We start from the raw sequence: 15,718 nt of genomic DNA, 5'->3' as shown, positions 1-15,718 counted from the left end.
TGGCGATCTCGCAGTGCCATCAGTCTCTTATACAACCTGACAGTGCGTCCGAGTTGCATAATAAATACGCGAACGTCGCGCATACGGAGAGATGGCCAGTCAGATATTTATATACTCCCTCGCGTACGCGCGGAATAAAAATAATGCGCGGTGCGCGATCTTCACTGAGCGCGAAGTCACCTGCTCTATATGTACACGTTGCAGCACCTGCTGATGTTACGATTACATAAATGACAATGTCGATGACAGGTTGGACGATGTTCGAGCTCTTGTTCGACGTAAGTCTTATCTCTGATATTAGTCGTTGTTCTCAGTGGTTGTTCGTGCATGTATTTCTCGAATTATAAGGATTCCCTTACTTCACTGAGATAGCACGATAAAACGTTGATGCGTTGATCGATACGAAAATGAAGATGCCTGTGAAATCAATTCCGCACTGAGTGAGAGATAACGGCGAGTTTGGACAGATCGGAAGGTGTTCACGATAACCGTTCTGAAAACATGATAAAACCAATCGTCTTATTACTTTCAAGGGGTTGACATCACGTTGCTGATCCCTCATTTGACAGCTTCCTTTATCGTTATCGTCTTATCTACTAGAACTTCCTAATAACTGGCGAAAAATACACAACGATCTACGCAACAGTAATGAGCTCAGTCAGTGTACCGGAGATCGGCATTGGGTATAAAAGCCAGGGAAAGGAGGCTGTAAAATACTAATCCGAGAGACCATGAACCCGAAAAGTGGATCCAGCAATGTCTTTTCGCCTCTCTGCCTGCCCTTGCACGAACCTTGTTAGCACCCCTGTGTCGTTTCCTGAAATTTACTGTATAGTATATGAACGGTTCTCACAGCGCTTGCACGAAATAAGAAGTTATAGAGTTCTTACTTTCAGGCAGAAAATGGCAGAAAATAAGGGTGCGTCGCACTCGTAATCTTGCTGCAGGAAATACCGCACACACCGTGGGTTTGAAGGCCAATAAAAATGGGGACTTCTCGACTGCTAGAATAACAAGGCATGCACCTAGGCTCTGAACACCCAACGTCGAACGACTCTAGCACCGTCTCCAGAGCCGATATAAAAGTTTGTTTCAATTCGAAGACACCAAAAAAGGAATTATTACGATCATGTCGCATTACACTCTCGGTGACAGTTTCTTCCTTCGACGTCCAAACTTTCTTTCCGCCATTATAATTAGCGCGTGCGGGTCGTCCATCTTGCGGGCTTATTCAAAAGTGCGTTGTGACAAGTGTCGGAAAAGAGTAAAACTTGCGGATCCACAATGTGGGTGACGGCGGCGCTAAAAGGGTTAAGCCTTCTTGTTCCGAGAGAGAGCAATTCATCATACTGGTGACGGCTCACTAAAGAGGGCCATCAACCTTTCGGGGATGGCATTACGGGGTAATTAAAGGAATCCCGTTGCGTATACCGTTTGCGCCTTTATTTATCAACGTTTAGAACGTGTTAACACAAGTTGCACCGGAGTGCGGAATGGGTGAAGCTACGGGTCATTAATAACGGGGTATACGTGTCGGCCGATGTCGGCTGGGCAGGCTCTATTCTTTTTTTTACAAAATATAATAAGTGCACCGTTCACAGCTGACCTCTTGGGACGTTTCCTTGGCATGTTAGATAGCGAGGAAGCGTATAAGACTCTAATCAAAATCCGAGCGCGAAATATTTCGGCTCTTCCGTGTTACCGCGAACTTTTGGTTCTTTAAACATTGTGTGTAAATGTTTGCTGTGTTTTGTAGCGTCGGATGCTACCGAATTCTGCTCTCCGCAATGGACAGGATGAAGCTTGCACTTATCCATCTGCGGAACCGACGGGCCTCGGTGGATCTGTCAGCCTACTGAACCCGGATCGAAAAGCAGCGTTGCACAACCCACATGAAGCCGCGTATTAATTAACCATTTCACTGTTTGTCTCCAAAATACGTTTCCAGGGGCGTCACACGACATCTGTGGAGTGTCCAGTGATATCTCATCTCACCGTTTTTCTTTTGTTCTTCTTCTTTGTAGCTTTCTCCCTCCAGATAGGCCTGGAATAAATGAAAGGAAAATGGCGGTGAAACACCCCAATCATCATCATCATCATCACAACAAAGTTGTTATTGTTCTTGAAAACGCTTCAAGCCCCCCCCCCCCCTTGAAATTCCAGCATTTTCCATTCCCTTTGTGATTATTTTAGGAAGTTAACTGATTGATTGACTGACTTAATCAGGAAAGAAATAGTGGCGCAAGCGATGTCTTTGTACGGCTTGTGAGCAACGGTGTCCTCACCATCACCTCCGCAGTCCGCAGGCCCATCATCATCACCCGTCGTCGACGAGTAACCATCTTATACGAACTCTTAATTCGACCATTTACCGTCCCAAAAGCCCTAATAAACCTCGGTGTTTTCTTTCTTCAACTCGCCTGCTGATTCGTTCCTTCATCACGACATCCCGTCTGGCTAAACGGATACGTCATCTGGAGCACTTAAGAATTAACGACATATGAATAAACGATATATGTATTATACCTGCAGTCGGACGAAAGTAAGCACCGCTAGCACATTTGCGGTTGGTTACTTTGCCAACAGATGCCTCTGAATGTGTAACCAGCACAGCTTTTAATCTCTGCAGTGACACCATTTCCACGATGTAAAAAGAAAGAAAAAAAAAACTATGTTAATCTTTGGAGACATCTATTACAATGGAAGCAACTCCGATAATAAATCGCTTAAAACTAGGCCGCGTTTTTTTTTCTTCCAGCCCACAGCTCATCGTTCTCACCTGAACGGCATAACAAAACCGTCCTAAAAAGAGACCAGCATCACCGGCTGTATACCTTCTGTTACTCGTATAATATTTATTTTTATACTCGCGCAATATAAAAACGCATCCCCCTACACCCAAAACGAGCACGAACTGTACAAGTCAGCCGTTAATTCAATATCCATTCCCAATCGGTCCATACAATCTGCCGGTTCATATCACACACAAAACTCACAAACGACAGGTGTTTGCATCATTATTCAAAATTAGCATACACACGTCCTCTTATCGTTGCTTTCCATCTCCCTAATGCTCCCGCATAACAGACGGTGATGCTCCCGTTATCATCCGTGTCACAGCATCAGGTCAAGATAACAAAGTATAAGAAATATTTATATTTAAAAAAAAAACGCCGCTCACGCATAAAGTTCGGAAAGCATGTGTCAGAGACGGGCATAGGAGCACGGCAATTATGTCGGTAAGCAGTTGTGCGTAGAACGTATCAAAGTGCGTGTTTTTGGGACACGAGTGCGTCTGACTGGACCTCCGCTTAGAGCTGTTTATGAGGGGCTTTTGGCGAAAAGCTGCGCGGAGTTACTGAAAGGGAGGAATCAAGCTGTGTGCGACAGTGATTGTATTTATGGACTCGGGTAGCCGCTTTTAATCCAATTTCCAGGGGTCAGTCGGTGGGTGCGCCGTCGCTTTTACGCGTCCTGGAAACTGTCGCTAGGGAGCGCGGGGGATGCTCGTCCTGTAATTCGGGATGCGTATTAGGCCGTGTTACGGGGTGGGAGTGTTGTAAAAAGAAATGTCGTCCTAGTCGTGGTTGTCGGACACGGGGGACCTCGGATGATTCCTTCCTGGGGGAGCTGTAAGAAAATGGGACTACACAGTTGGTCAGGCCAGATAGACTGGAGCGGAAGTTGATGGCGGGGCAACCTTGTGTGTCTGCTGAAGTTTTATGCTTCGCAGACGGATTAATTCGTTGTAGGAGTTTTCTCATGCTCACTCACTCCTGTGTCCGCCAGGTTCGCGAGCTGTCTACTTCTCGGACGGTCACATGCTGCTCGAGTGGCTCGTGGTGTGTACCGGGCAGACTTCATCGGGAATTGTTTCAATAGTTTTCCTAAGGCGGACGAGGAAATTCTAGGAACTCGCCTCCCCCGCACCCCAGACAGCACAGTCAGTGTTGTGATTCAGACTGCGTTTACTACAGAGTCTCGTCGCGTAAGGTGCGTGGTTCTCCAAAGACATCAGAACTGAAATTGTTTAAAGCCGTCAAATGGACGGGTCACGAACCTAATTAAATTGAGTCATTCGTTCCGCAATGCTAGTCGACGATATATAACTTGTACACGCTAAGCTAAAATAAATAAATAAGTAAATGCCATGGAGCACATTTTCGACATTAGTTCAAGTAGCGCTCTCGTATGTATAAAACCGGTAGTAAAATCAGACTGACGACTGCGTCCTGCTTGACATCAAAATGAAAAAATGGCTAGGAAGCAAGCGAGCTGTTGAAGATGATGGTTGTGTCTGTCCATTCGTATTCCCTAGTCTCGGGGTTTTACATTATGCATCAAAATGAAGATGCGAACTATTTCTTCGTCAATGTTACGTCCACAACTTTGTGACTATGAATCACTTCGCGTGCGCTTCCTGTCCGCAATATCACCATAATGGCGCGCAGATTACTTATCAGCTTTCATTCTGCCTCCAATCAGACGAATGCACCCACCGGGCTTGCAGACGCGGCCAATTTCCACGCCGAAGCCTCGTCCGAGCCCCTCTTTCGCAGTATTTCTCGCATAAACCACCATCACCATTAAATAAATCGCCGCGCACCAATTTAACCGTATACAAAAACTCAAAAGGAACCCTTCCCGGTCGAAAGGAAATCCAGAGGAAGGATACGGGAGTTAAGCCGGACGAGAGAGGAACCCCATCTGTCCACACGGACACAAAGAAATGAGCGAAGAACGGGGTTTAAATAGTGCACCTTACTGTGCATGTGCATGACGCTCCTGAAGAGCATCAACACCCTCCATTACTCCCGAATGGAGCATCCGAGAGGCGCTCATTTTTCAGCCTAATCGACCTACTCTCCGGTGCTCTGCATTTCAATTGGATCCCGGAGAAAATCGTCTACCCGGGATTAGTTTAGGAAAAGAGCTGTGGGAGTAGTAGCGCTGACACAGTCGCAGTTATAGATGACACCGTGTTTTCTTTGTGAAGTTGGCGAAAAAGGACAGAAAATGACCGACGTGGAATCCAGGCGCGGATCCAGGATTTTTTCGAGGGGGGTGGGAGGATGCAGCCTTGGACAGTGTGATACATATACAGGGTGTTTCACCTAAAGTGATAAAAAATTTGAACTGGCGACGTACTCTTTCGGCGATTACTTTCTGGAAAGTTTTGCCACCGTTGAGGAAGGCTTTGGACAATTTTTAATTGCGGGAATTTTATTTTTTTTTTCGATTGAACTTTGAAAATTGCCGAGCGAACCTTACCTTTTCTCCTTTTCTTTTTTTCAGAAAAATGAAGTCCCCCAAGGATAACCGCAGACCCAGCAAACGCTATGCGCCGTATCGCAACAGAAATAGAAAAAAAAAACCGTAAAAATTACGCTTTAAAAATTACCTGTCTCATTTTCGCAAAGAAGCGCGCGCGAAATGTGTGAAGAGGAGGAAATGTCCCCGCCTTCATTTGTTTTTCCTTCTTTGTGATAAGACGGTTATTTTGTTTTCTTAGTGACAAGACGGTTGTCACCAGCATCAAGGTCAAAGCGGGGAAAGAAATGTAAAACAAGAGACGGGAACACTTCCTCCTGTCCCCGCACCTTCCGTGCGCTCTTCTTTGCGGCAATCAAGCAGGTGGGGCTATAAAGGGGGAAATTTTACTAATTTTTTCGACTATTTGTGTTGCGATACCGTGTGCATAGTTTTTGTTGGGTCTGCGGTTATGCGTGGTGAATTCATATTTCCGTTAAAAAAAGAGTGTGGTTCGCTCGGCAATTTTCAAAGTTTAATTGAAAAAATAAATTTCCTTCAATTAAAAATTCTCCAAAGGCTTCCTAAATTGCGGCGAAAGTTCCCAGAAGGTAATTACAGAAAGTCCCATAATCCTCCGGCGAGTACGTCACCAGTTTGAATTTTTTTATCCCTTTAGGTGAAACACCCTTAGTACCTAAGATCAATTGAAACATTTGATGACAGCTGAAATTGATGGAGGTCAGGACATCTGGACCTCGCCCCCTCTTTTTGAGCTTTCTCGACACAATCGGACTGCGATCCTTATTGTGAAGGGGCTCATGATTTCATTCCACCACCAGCAATGGGGTAAACTATCGCTCCTGGCGATGAAACTCCCCATTCAACATCTTAAAATAAAGTTGTTGTTGTTGTTGGATCCCTTCAATATCCGCGCCCGTGGATGCGAGCGGATGAGAGTGGACCGTTACATAAATGAGCCGCTTTGCTTTTTTTTATATTTACTTATTTATTTATTTGTTGTGCTCCTTCTTATCAATCAGTGTGTCAATGTTCTTGCGAACCTATGGGCTTATCTTCGTGCGAGCACCACGAAATGGCCAGAAGGTTTCCCCCGGACTATATCACGGGGGCTGTCACACCGTTGGTTTTTTAATCGCTTCCGCACAAGTGGTTGCTGCATCTTCACCTCAGGTTAACCTCATCCTACGCTAGAACAAAAAAATGTAGAAAGAGTTAAGACCGTAGTTTGAAGAAGATATATAAAGAAAATTTATTACATTAACCTGATGATATGAAGATAGAACACAAAAACGCCCAAGACGCTCGCAAATTATTTACTGTACAAGCTTTCTTGCAAGGGGCTGCACTTCCTCAGGTCAAAATTCTAAAAAAAGACATGGAACTTTTCAAAAAGGTTGTGCCTGAGAAAGTGCAGCGTCTTGCACGAAAGCTTGTACAGTAAATAATGCACGGACGAGTGTTTTTGTGTTCTACGCTCATCCTACGTTCCGAGTAGTAAGAAACAGCATAACTTTTTCCCCTATAATTTCTACCAGGATGTCTGGAATAAATAAAGTGTTACCTTCGTATAATGAAAAAGAAAAAAAGGCCGCATTTTACGAAACAAATCCCTACGTTGAAAGAGTGGGGTGGTCTTCAACGTAGCATTATGAGGATACCGAGAGCGATCGCCACGAAAATATTAAAATATTCGAAATACCGCATCAACTGTTACCAATATTTTCAACAGCATGCGATGATGAATGAAGGATGCTGCTCCACCGACATTCGCATCGTGCTATTCTATTCCTTTGCTTCAGTCATTGACCAATGGTCATCACCGGAAAGCGTGCTTTACCGCTGAACTTTCGTGTAAGGCCGACAAGCCAATTTTACGATTTCACGCACCGTGCAAGACAAGGCTCTTCAAACCTAATAGCCAGAACCCTTTCACTCTAATACGACAAAGGTCGACGAACCTTTAAAACATCACATTTTTTCTCACATCACATAAACCTTGATAACCCTTATTACCCACTCTCTCACAGTTGATGACCTCATGATTTTCCACAAAAACCGCGGCCACCACCCCTTTAATCCAATATGAACCCATTTTTAGAAAGTCACGGCCGCACGTCACGCTCATCCGCCATAAAGCGCTCCACAAAAGGAGCGGGTTAATCGCCAATTTAAAGCCAATCTAAACCCCTTAAAAATCACAATCAATTCTCGGGGGCCTTAACGAGTTGCAATGGGCTGACTCACGACATCTAATGTACCTGCTCCACTGCCCGTTCCAGCGGAGGAGGAAACGTCCTCCTCTCCATCTAGGCCCTCTTCGAAAGAACACCTTCAGTAACTCTACTCCGCGCAACACATGCCACTTGAGGGCCCCCACAAACTCCACAGGTACCGCCGCAACTTCACCCTCTCGACAAAAGAGACACCCCTCTCTCATCCCCTTTCTCGTCTCCCCTCCCCCCTTTTTTCAGATATGGACCCTATAACAAAAAGCAAAATAGAGCTACACGACTTAAAACCGGCCGAGCGTCAAAAGAACTTGACGGTGTCAATACTAATTTGATAACATTGTACTCGGTGGGCAATAGCGGGAAAAATAAACTGGGGATAAAATCAAAAAACGGGAGAATTGGTACAGGGAGAGAGTGTTGGGTGACGAGGGATTGGTTGGGTCGGCGCATGCGTACGAGAACGGCAAAGAAGCGCGTCGCTGTCAGCGGCGGCGCTGAGAGCGTACGCGTGGGGAAAGGGGAGAAAAAAAGCGCGCGAGAAAGCGCGTGCGAAAAAGCGATGGCGCGTTGTGAAGTCAGACGATTTTTGAGCACGTGCTGATCGGATGGGAAGAATGGTGCGTGCGGCCGCGTCGCACGTTGTTGGTGTTGCTGCTGCTACTGCTGCTGCTGCTGCACGGTGTCGTGCCATGAGTGGAGATGGAGTTCACAATCTGCATCCAGGTGAGTGGGTACATACACGCGGTCAACGAACACAAAGTTTTTCCAAACGCCTAAAAGTCGTGCGTGTTGCATCCGTGATGTTAGTGTGACACGGTAAAAGGTTACATATGGGTGTTAAGTGCGACAGGTGCTGCTGACAGCGCAGTTTGACGACCTAAGCCATGCGTGAGGTTGCTGAGTTGTTACCTGATGTTTATATCATTCGCGCTCTCAGCTTTCTCTTCCCCGTGCTTCGATTGTTATTACTTTCACTACAACGTACAAAAGAGGTTCGAGAAAATCCGCGAGAAATTACACTGGCATGTGCGCACTGTCAAAGGATGGGTACCTCTGCAGATGAGGTAGCTGTTACGTGCAAGCAATCCAGACGTCATGTAGTTACATATCGCAAAGTGTTACGTATTAGCTTTAATGTAAGTGCTTTACCCTACTGTTCCCAAATCGTTTTCTTTTGACGTCAGTACTATGGCTCCACCCCGTACACAGTTCTCCTACATAGCGGTAACACATGTCATACACTCTTAAATTTTATACACCTTCTTGGGTGTAATTGGATGACACACTAGGTGATTACTTTTTTGGTGTAAATCAACGCCTTATGATGGAAGTACACCCTCCAGGAGCGGTGCGAATTCAACGTCATCTGGGGTGTAACTGAGTGATATCCTAACTGATTCTATTCTCGGTGTAAATCAACACCCTCAAACAATGGCGGGACGCGTGAGCTTTGTTTCCATCGTGAGTGTATAAAGCATATCAGGCAAAGTAAATGCATGACATAAAAATGTAACGCACTGTGGAGAAATATTCTCCCAATATAGCAATTCCGAGCTGGTGTCATATTGGACCAATATGCAGTCTGATATACAGATAACAATATACGCGTTTAAAGTTAGTGATAAATCTGAAACATGACATAAATGGGATAACGAACCAAAAGCTCACTTATAAAAGGATTTCCTTTCTAAGAGAAAACAGATACCATATACATTGCTTGTCTTGCGAGTGTCTGCAAATTTGATAGCCCTGCTCGCCCTCCAGTCAAAACGAAGTTCAATAGTTCAATAGTTTATTGAAAACATCAAAAACGTATATATGAGCAAATAAAGGACCGAGAGGGCAGGCCCTGTAAGTCGGCCCTTATAAATAATCAGTGATGTATAAAATAAGCCACACGTAAAAATTACATTCAGCATTTCATAAGACAGTACTACATGCTACAACATATTATTACACATATTACATTGCTGTTATAAAAAGAAAGGTGAAGGGTGAGGTATCTAAGTTTAATTTGATTATATAAACAAAAAAACACCCAAGTGAGGAATTGCTTGGAGTATCAACTCACCATCAAGATAACTTCTGTGTCTCTTACTGGTTTTGGTATGAGGGAAAGTTAAGACTTAAGAAAGGTAAGATGGCATTCAAATTCCACGACAATGCTAAACATTTCGCTCAGTTACACCCTTTTCACACCAGTAGCCACAGGTACACCCTCAAGGTCAGGCTCTGTAACTATTACACCTTGCAAACTTTTTTTGGCCAGAAGGGTGTAACAGGGGTGTGCAAAACGATTTACACTCAAATTACACCCCATCTGCTCCGAAAAGGGTGTTCAGGATTTAGGAGTCTGGTGTTTGGACACTGTTGTCAGATTTCTGAACACTTTCTGTGGCTCTATACATGCGATAAGGTGATATGTCGCAAACCATCACGTTCGAGTGTGAAGTACCGCGATTGCAGCTGGTATTCCTCGAATAATTAAGGTCAATTAAAAATGTAGAGCATACACGTACGTTTATGCTCTACATGCGCATGTGCTGTTACCAGCGCTTTCGGGTATTGCGCATTAGCAGAAAAGGAATGAAATCCAGGATTGCGCTTTTTCAATATAACACCGCGTACACTGTAAACTTTTTCACACCTTTAATGCACATTCAACCTGGTTGCGTAACATTGCATCTCCAGGATGATATTTTACAAAATTCGGTAAGCATTACTAAAGATCGAGTGTCAGTGCAAATCTTGCTTTCATTATGTCTTGGATATCGTAAGTACGAGCTAATGCATATATGCATCGCTATCGATAATCGAGCACCCGCAAGTGTCTACAATACCGTTGAACAATGTTGAGATGTTGCAAGACCAAATTTTTGGAGGACAGACAACACTCGAGTAAAGAAAATTTGTGCGAAACCGTGCTCCATTATGATGTTGCCAAAATTACAACAAAAAAAGCGTGCGCCATGCACGTTATTACACCTTTAAAGGTGTGAAAAGAATTAGGGTGTACACAGGGCGTAGAACAAACATTATTTCGCGAGGGAGACCTTGACGGCTGAACAATGGTGATGCTATAGGTACACAGTAGAACACACCCTTAAGGGTGTTTTTAAACTTTCCCATGGTGAACACCTTTGGGGGGGGGGGGGGGTGTTTCTGGACACCCCGGAAAAGGCTGTTCACGTAGACATCCTTTCAAAAATGGCGTTATTTCTGAAAAAACTCCCTAATAATATGGGTGCTAGTACTAACAAGTTGAGCAGATTTGCACGTGATATTGTAGGTATATTCGACCACATGGGGTTCTTGACGTGCGCGGGAAACCTCCGACATAAAATGCAAGTAGCGTCCTCAACCGGGATTAAACCCACGATCTTGAGATCGGCAAGCCAACACGCTACCGACTGAGCTACCGAGACCGGTATGGGTGCTAGTGATTATAGGATACGGATTTAGGTGCATGTTGCGGGCGAATTGGTACGAAATTACCAGGGAAATAGTGTGTAAGAAAGACAGCACAGGTGAACTGGTGCGCACTCTTAAAAATGAACTTCACCACATAGCACGCTCCTAGCCAACCATCATCTCAAATAATGTCGTTATCACCACTGATTTGTTGAAAACGGTAGGCGTACGCCTTTTTTGTGACAATTATGAACAGTATAAGTGTCACAAAAAAGCCGTACGCCTCTCATTTTCAACAAATCAGGGCAGATAACGGTATCATTCCAGATGATAGTTGGCTAGGAGCGTGCTATGCGGTGAAGTTCATTTTTAAGAGTGCATCGTGGTGCACTGGAACAACCATGGAAATTCTGAAATTCAGACATAAGGTGCTTTTAGAGTGTTCTTATGCGTATTTCTAATGTACACCCATTTCACACTCATAAAACACCCACGAGGGTATAGCGATGAGCGTAACTAAAGAAAGTGCACTCTTAAAACCGAACTTCACCGCATAGTACGCTCCTAGCCAACCATCATCCCAAAGGTTGGAATGTTCGGAATCATCCGAAAACGGGAGGCGTACGCCTTTTTTTGTGACAATTATGTACTGCATAAGTGTCACTGAAAAGACGTACGCCTCCCGTTTTCAACAAATCAGAAGCGAGAACGATGTCATTCGGGATGATGTTTGGCTACACTCTTAAAAATGAACTTCACCGCATAGCACGCTCCTAGCCAACCATCATCTTGAATGATATCTTTATCTGCCCTGATTTGTTGAAAACGGGAGGCGTACGCCATTTTTGTGACACTTATGCTGTTCATAATTGTCACAGAAAAGGCGTACGCCTCCCGTTTCAAACAAATCAGGGCAGATAACGATATCATTCGAGATGATGGTTGGCTAGGAGCGTGCTATGCGGTGAAGTTCATTTTTAAGAGTGTAGGATCGTGTTATGCGGTGAAGTTCTGTTCTTAAGAGTACGAGGTGTTATCCGCAAATTATAACCATTTTACACCCTAAAAGGTGCAAAATGTTTTACTGTGGATCGAGTCAACTATCTGCCTACTTGTAGCGGAGCAACCACTTATTGTGCTTCTAAATGAGTCCTCTTGAAAATAATGTCCAAAAGATGACCACCAGGATAAGATGGATTGTAGCACCAGTGCTGACTCTTTTCCGATTTCAAGGCCCAGTAGACCAGTAGTAGTGGTAGTATGTACACTCTTAAAAATGAACTTCACTGCATAGCACGCTCCTAGCCAACCATCTCGAATGATATCGTTATCTGCCCTGATTTGTTGAAAGCGGGAGGCGTACGCCTTTTCTGTGACAATTATGAACAGCATAAGTGTCACAAAAAAGGCGTACGCCTCCCGTTTTCAACAAATCAGGGCAGATAACGATATCATTCGAGATTATGGTTGGCTAGGAGCGTGCTATGCGGTGAAGTTCATTTTTAAGAGTGTAGTAGGTAGAAGGAACACGCCTCCCCAGAGTTGAAGAAACCTGAGCTTGGGCACACATACGCACACACACTGAGAGCTCATCTATGTGTCTGCCATTCTTCCTAGTATGGAATGCCCAAGTTCAGGTTTCAACTATGCCCTTGTGCTGTGTCCCTTCAATGGATGTCGTGTCACATCGTAGCAATCCTCGAGCCGCACGAATTTTACGAGGGTGCGGAAGAGGAGTCCGATATACCCGACATTTCCCGCTCTTTACGCAAGAATACAAATAAATTGCATTACGGTCCCAAAATTTATTCAGCATCAGGTACACACTGGTCATTAGATACTGTTTCAGCAAAATACTGAAAAGGTGATAAGTCGAGACTTATCCGCTATCCCATTATTGCACGCAGAAGTCCAGTTGTTGACATAAGGACATAAATTGATGGAAATAAATAGTTTCTCAGTTAGAAGCAGACTTATGCGTAACGCGTTACTAGTAATTGCGTTACTTGTAATCAATTACTTTTCTGAGTAATTTTTCGAGTAATCAGTTACTTTACTTTCAAAGTAATTTTTCGAGTAATCAATTACTTTTCTGAGTAATCGATTACTCAGTAATTGATCACTTTTCCGGCAGATATTAGCTTATCTTTTAGATGTTCTGCCCCAAGTCAAGCCCCTGGTTCCGTCAGCCTTTGTTGGGCTGTGTTCCACTATAGCAAGCGGAGGTCATTGTAATGACGTTCTGGAATTTCAAGGTCTCCCTCTCTAATCTCTTCCTACACCAGTGTGATTGTACCTGAAGATTTGGAGGTTTATAGAGTCACGGGGAAGTTCAACACAATGCTCTTCCACAATCGGGTCAACGTCTTCCCTTGCGATAAATACAGTAGACGTACAGATCTTATCCTAGGCGTTTTTGTTTTTGTTGTTATCTCAGCTGTTCCGCTGTTGAACCTTTCTCTGTTTGTTACTTTTATTTTTTATTTTTTCTGAGGCACCCAAAGACTGTTATAATTTGCGTGAATGCAGAGTAACGACTGGAGTAACGCGTTACTTTTTTACTCGTTACTCAATTACATTTCGAGTCGAGTAACAGGTAACGGTAATTAATTACTTTTCCCGCAGAAGTAACGGTAACGGTAATCAATTACTTTCTTCGAGTAACGGGCACAAGTCTGGTTAGAAGCACGATATCATAAAGTAAAGGGCGGCTTTAACACCGCCCGGCACTCCGTCACACAAATAGCTGCCGATAGTAAACCTTAAGAAAACTCGAAACAATAACGCTCTAAGCTTAATATGTACTTAGCATGTAAAGGCTTTCGCGTGGTGGACCACGCTTCACCTGCCGTACCTGATGAAGCGTGATGCACCACGTGAAAGTTTGTACATATTGAGTACATATTAAACTTAAAAAGCTTAGAGTGTCCTTATTTTGAATGTTATACAGCCATCTTGGTCTTGGCTCGCGCTATACCTGCTCCGATAAAAAACCTATTCTGAACCCCACGGCCCAGCAACCCTGTGTGTGCCGCGCGAAATGGATCACCAGAAATAGAAGAGCGTTAAGGATCGTCTATCTCATAGCCAACTGTTTTATCTGACGCACTCGCTTTTATTATGATTGCTACTGGCCGAGCACCGACCCCTTACCTCGCACACCGTAAAACATATTCTCCCCCCCACTGTTTACCTAAGTGACACTTTTGCTCATTCCCAGAACTCACGATGTACACTCTCTAAACAACAGCCACGAAGAAAGAGAGAAAGAAAAAAAAAGAAAGCTCGACATCTTTTACTACCATCTATCTTTCCCTGCCATTTACTCGCACATATACATGTGACACCAGCACCCAAAACGAACACCGAGAGAAACGCAAGAAGAAAATTCATCCCGTAAAAAGCCCGTCCCTTGCCCACATTCTATTTTGACTGGTGTCCCCACATGTTCCGAGATTGCCCGAGTTTGTTGACACTCGTGTGCGACGCGTGCACGCGACCCCGGATGAAGTTTGCCTCTCCGAGCAAGTAAAGAAAAACTTCTCATTGGCCTTGTCCCGGGGATGACGTAGGAGGTGGAGAAGAAAGTTCACGAGACCGTTCTATACACATCGGTCGGGCCTCGTCGTTGGAATGATGCCAAGATGGTATTCAAATCGAGCCTTGTGTGTTTGGTGACAAAATGTCGTCACGTGTGGACGCCGTGCATCCTTTCTTTGCGGGGGTTCCGAGGGGATTGAAAGAGTATAGGGTTAACCTACTTTTCGGTTTTTGTACGTGCGCTACCCCGTGACACCCTTGTGCCTTTCTGGGCATCTCTGTGCGTCGTCCCGTATAATATGCGGATGACGCGTATGCGTTGGAATCTCTTTGTTGAGTGAGAGATTGTGCGCGGAGACTAATGCGGTCACGGTCATCAGGTATAGCGTCCGAGCATGCGCGATGTGTTGGACGAGATACACGCTAGAACCACAGTAGGTGCGACAGTAAGTTCCAAAAATCTCTATAACCATTCCACGCGTGTGCAGAACGAAATAGCTAAGATTCACGTTTGTGAAGCGGGACCATTGAAGTACAACACCGTCGTATTAGCGGCGTGTCATTTTTCAGAAAAGCCGCCTGTGCAACTCGAGCATTCTTTCGGTACCATGAATCCTTTCCTGTGCTCCTATGTAGTGGCTTGACTTCCTGTGAATCACTGCCACCGGGCCACGATGCAGTTACTTCGGAGAGTATAGGAGTCCAGAGATAAGTTGTACTTTTCTCCGGAACAGTTCGTTTGAGATCATCATCCGTTAGAGACGTCCATAGCGTAGACTTCAGGATTTTTCGTTATGCATCAATGCTGCCACCTCGCTTCCCTTTTATGGTTTGCTTTTCTTTTTTTCTTCTCTTTTCTTTCTTTCTTTCTTCTTCTTTTTTTTTTTTTTTTGAAGCCTATATACGTGGCTTGCTGGCTTACAGGTCGACTCCACACGTATGGTACCCCGCACGTATACACGTATAGTTCTCTTTACAAAATAGTTGGCGGTATCCTCCGCGGCTGATGATATTGTCATCATTCAGATTATGTGGTGTAAGCACTTGGTTCATGCACACTTTCTGGTCATGGTGATGTAGTAAAAAATTCGAATACAGAATCGGAGTTCGTGTCGAATGTGCTACACACGCGCTCGACATTAAAAACACGAATATTCGCACAGACCTAGCATTCTGCTCAATGAGCGGAAGTCATCATGTACCTCTCTCTCTCTCTCTCTAGTAAATTCAGTTACTCTACAACGGTATACTTCGCAAGGTTC

General features: G+C 44.4%; 1 protein-coding gene and 1 long non-coding RNA gene across 2 annotated transcripts in view; one reads left to right on the top strand and one right to left on the bottom strand.

Moving 5' to 3' along the window:
- Nucleotides 1-1,995: 1,995 nt before the first annotated feature.
- Nucleotides 1,996-15,718, bottom strand: part of LOC135396996 (uncharacterized) — a 70,896-nt gene continuing 57,173 nt past the window's right edge. The window contains exon 5 of the long non-coding RNA XR_010423569.1: nucleotides 1,996-2,044. This is a non-coding gene — a long non-coding RNA (uncharacterized LOC135396996). The remainder of the gene's footprint in view (nucleotides 2,045-15,718) is intronic.
- The window catches only part of LOC135396993 (uncharacterized), a 66,000-nt gene continuing 58,331 nt past the window's right edge, over nucleotides 8,050-15,718 (top strand). The window contains exon 1 of the mRNA XM_064628277.1: nucleotides 8,050-8,228. Coding sequence (XP_064484347.1) covers nucleotides 8,111-8,228 — 118 coding nt within the window. The 5' untranslated portion in view covers nucleotides 8,050-8,110. The remainder of the gene's footprint in view (nucleotides 8,229-15,718) is intronic.

This window comes from Ornithodoros turicata, chromosome 6 (genome assembly GCF_037126465.1).
Source record: "Ornithodoros turicata isolate Travis chromosome 6, ASM3712646v1, whole genome shotgun sequence".
Taxonomy (NCBI): domain Eukaryota; kingdom Metazoa; phylum Arthropoda; class Arachnida; order Ixodida; family Argasidae; genus Ornithodoros; species Ornithodoros turicata.
Note: the sequence above shows the minus strand (reverse complement) of the source record. Positions and strands in the feature narration are given on the sequence as shown.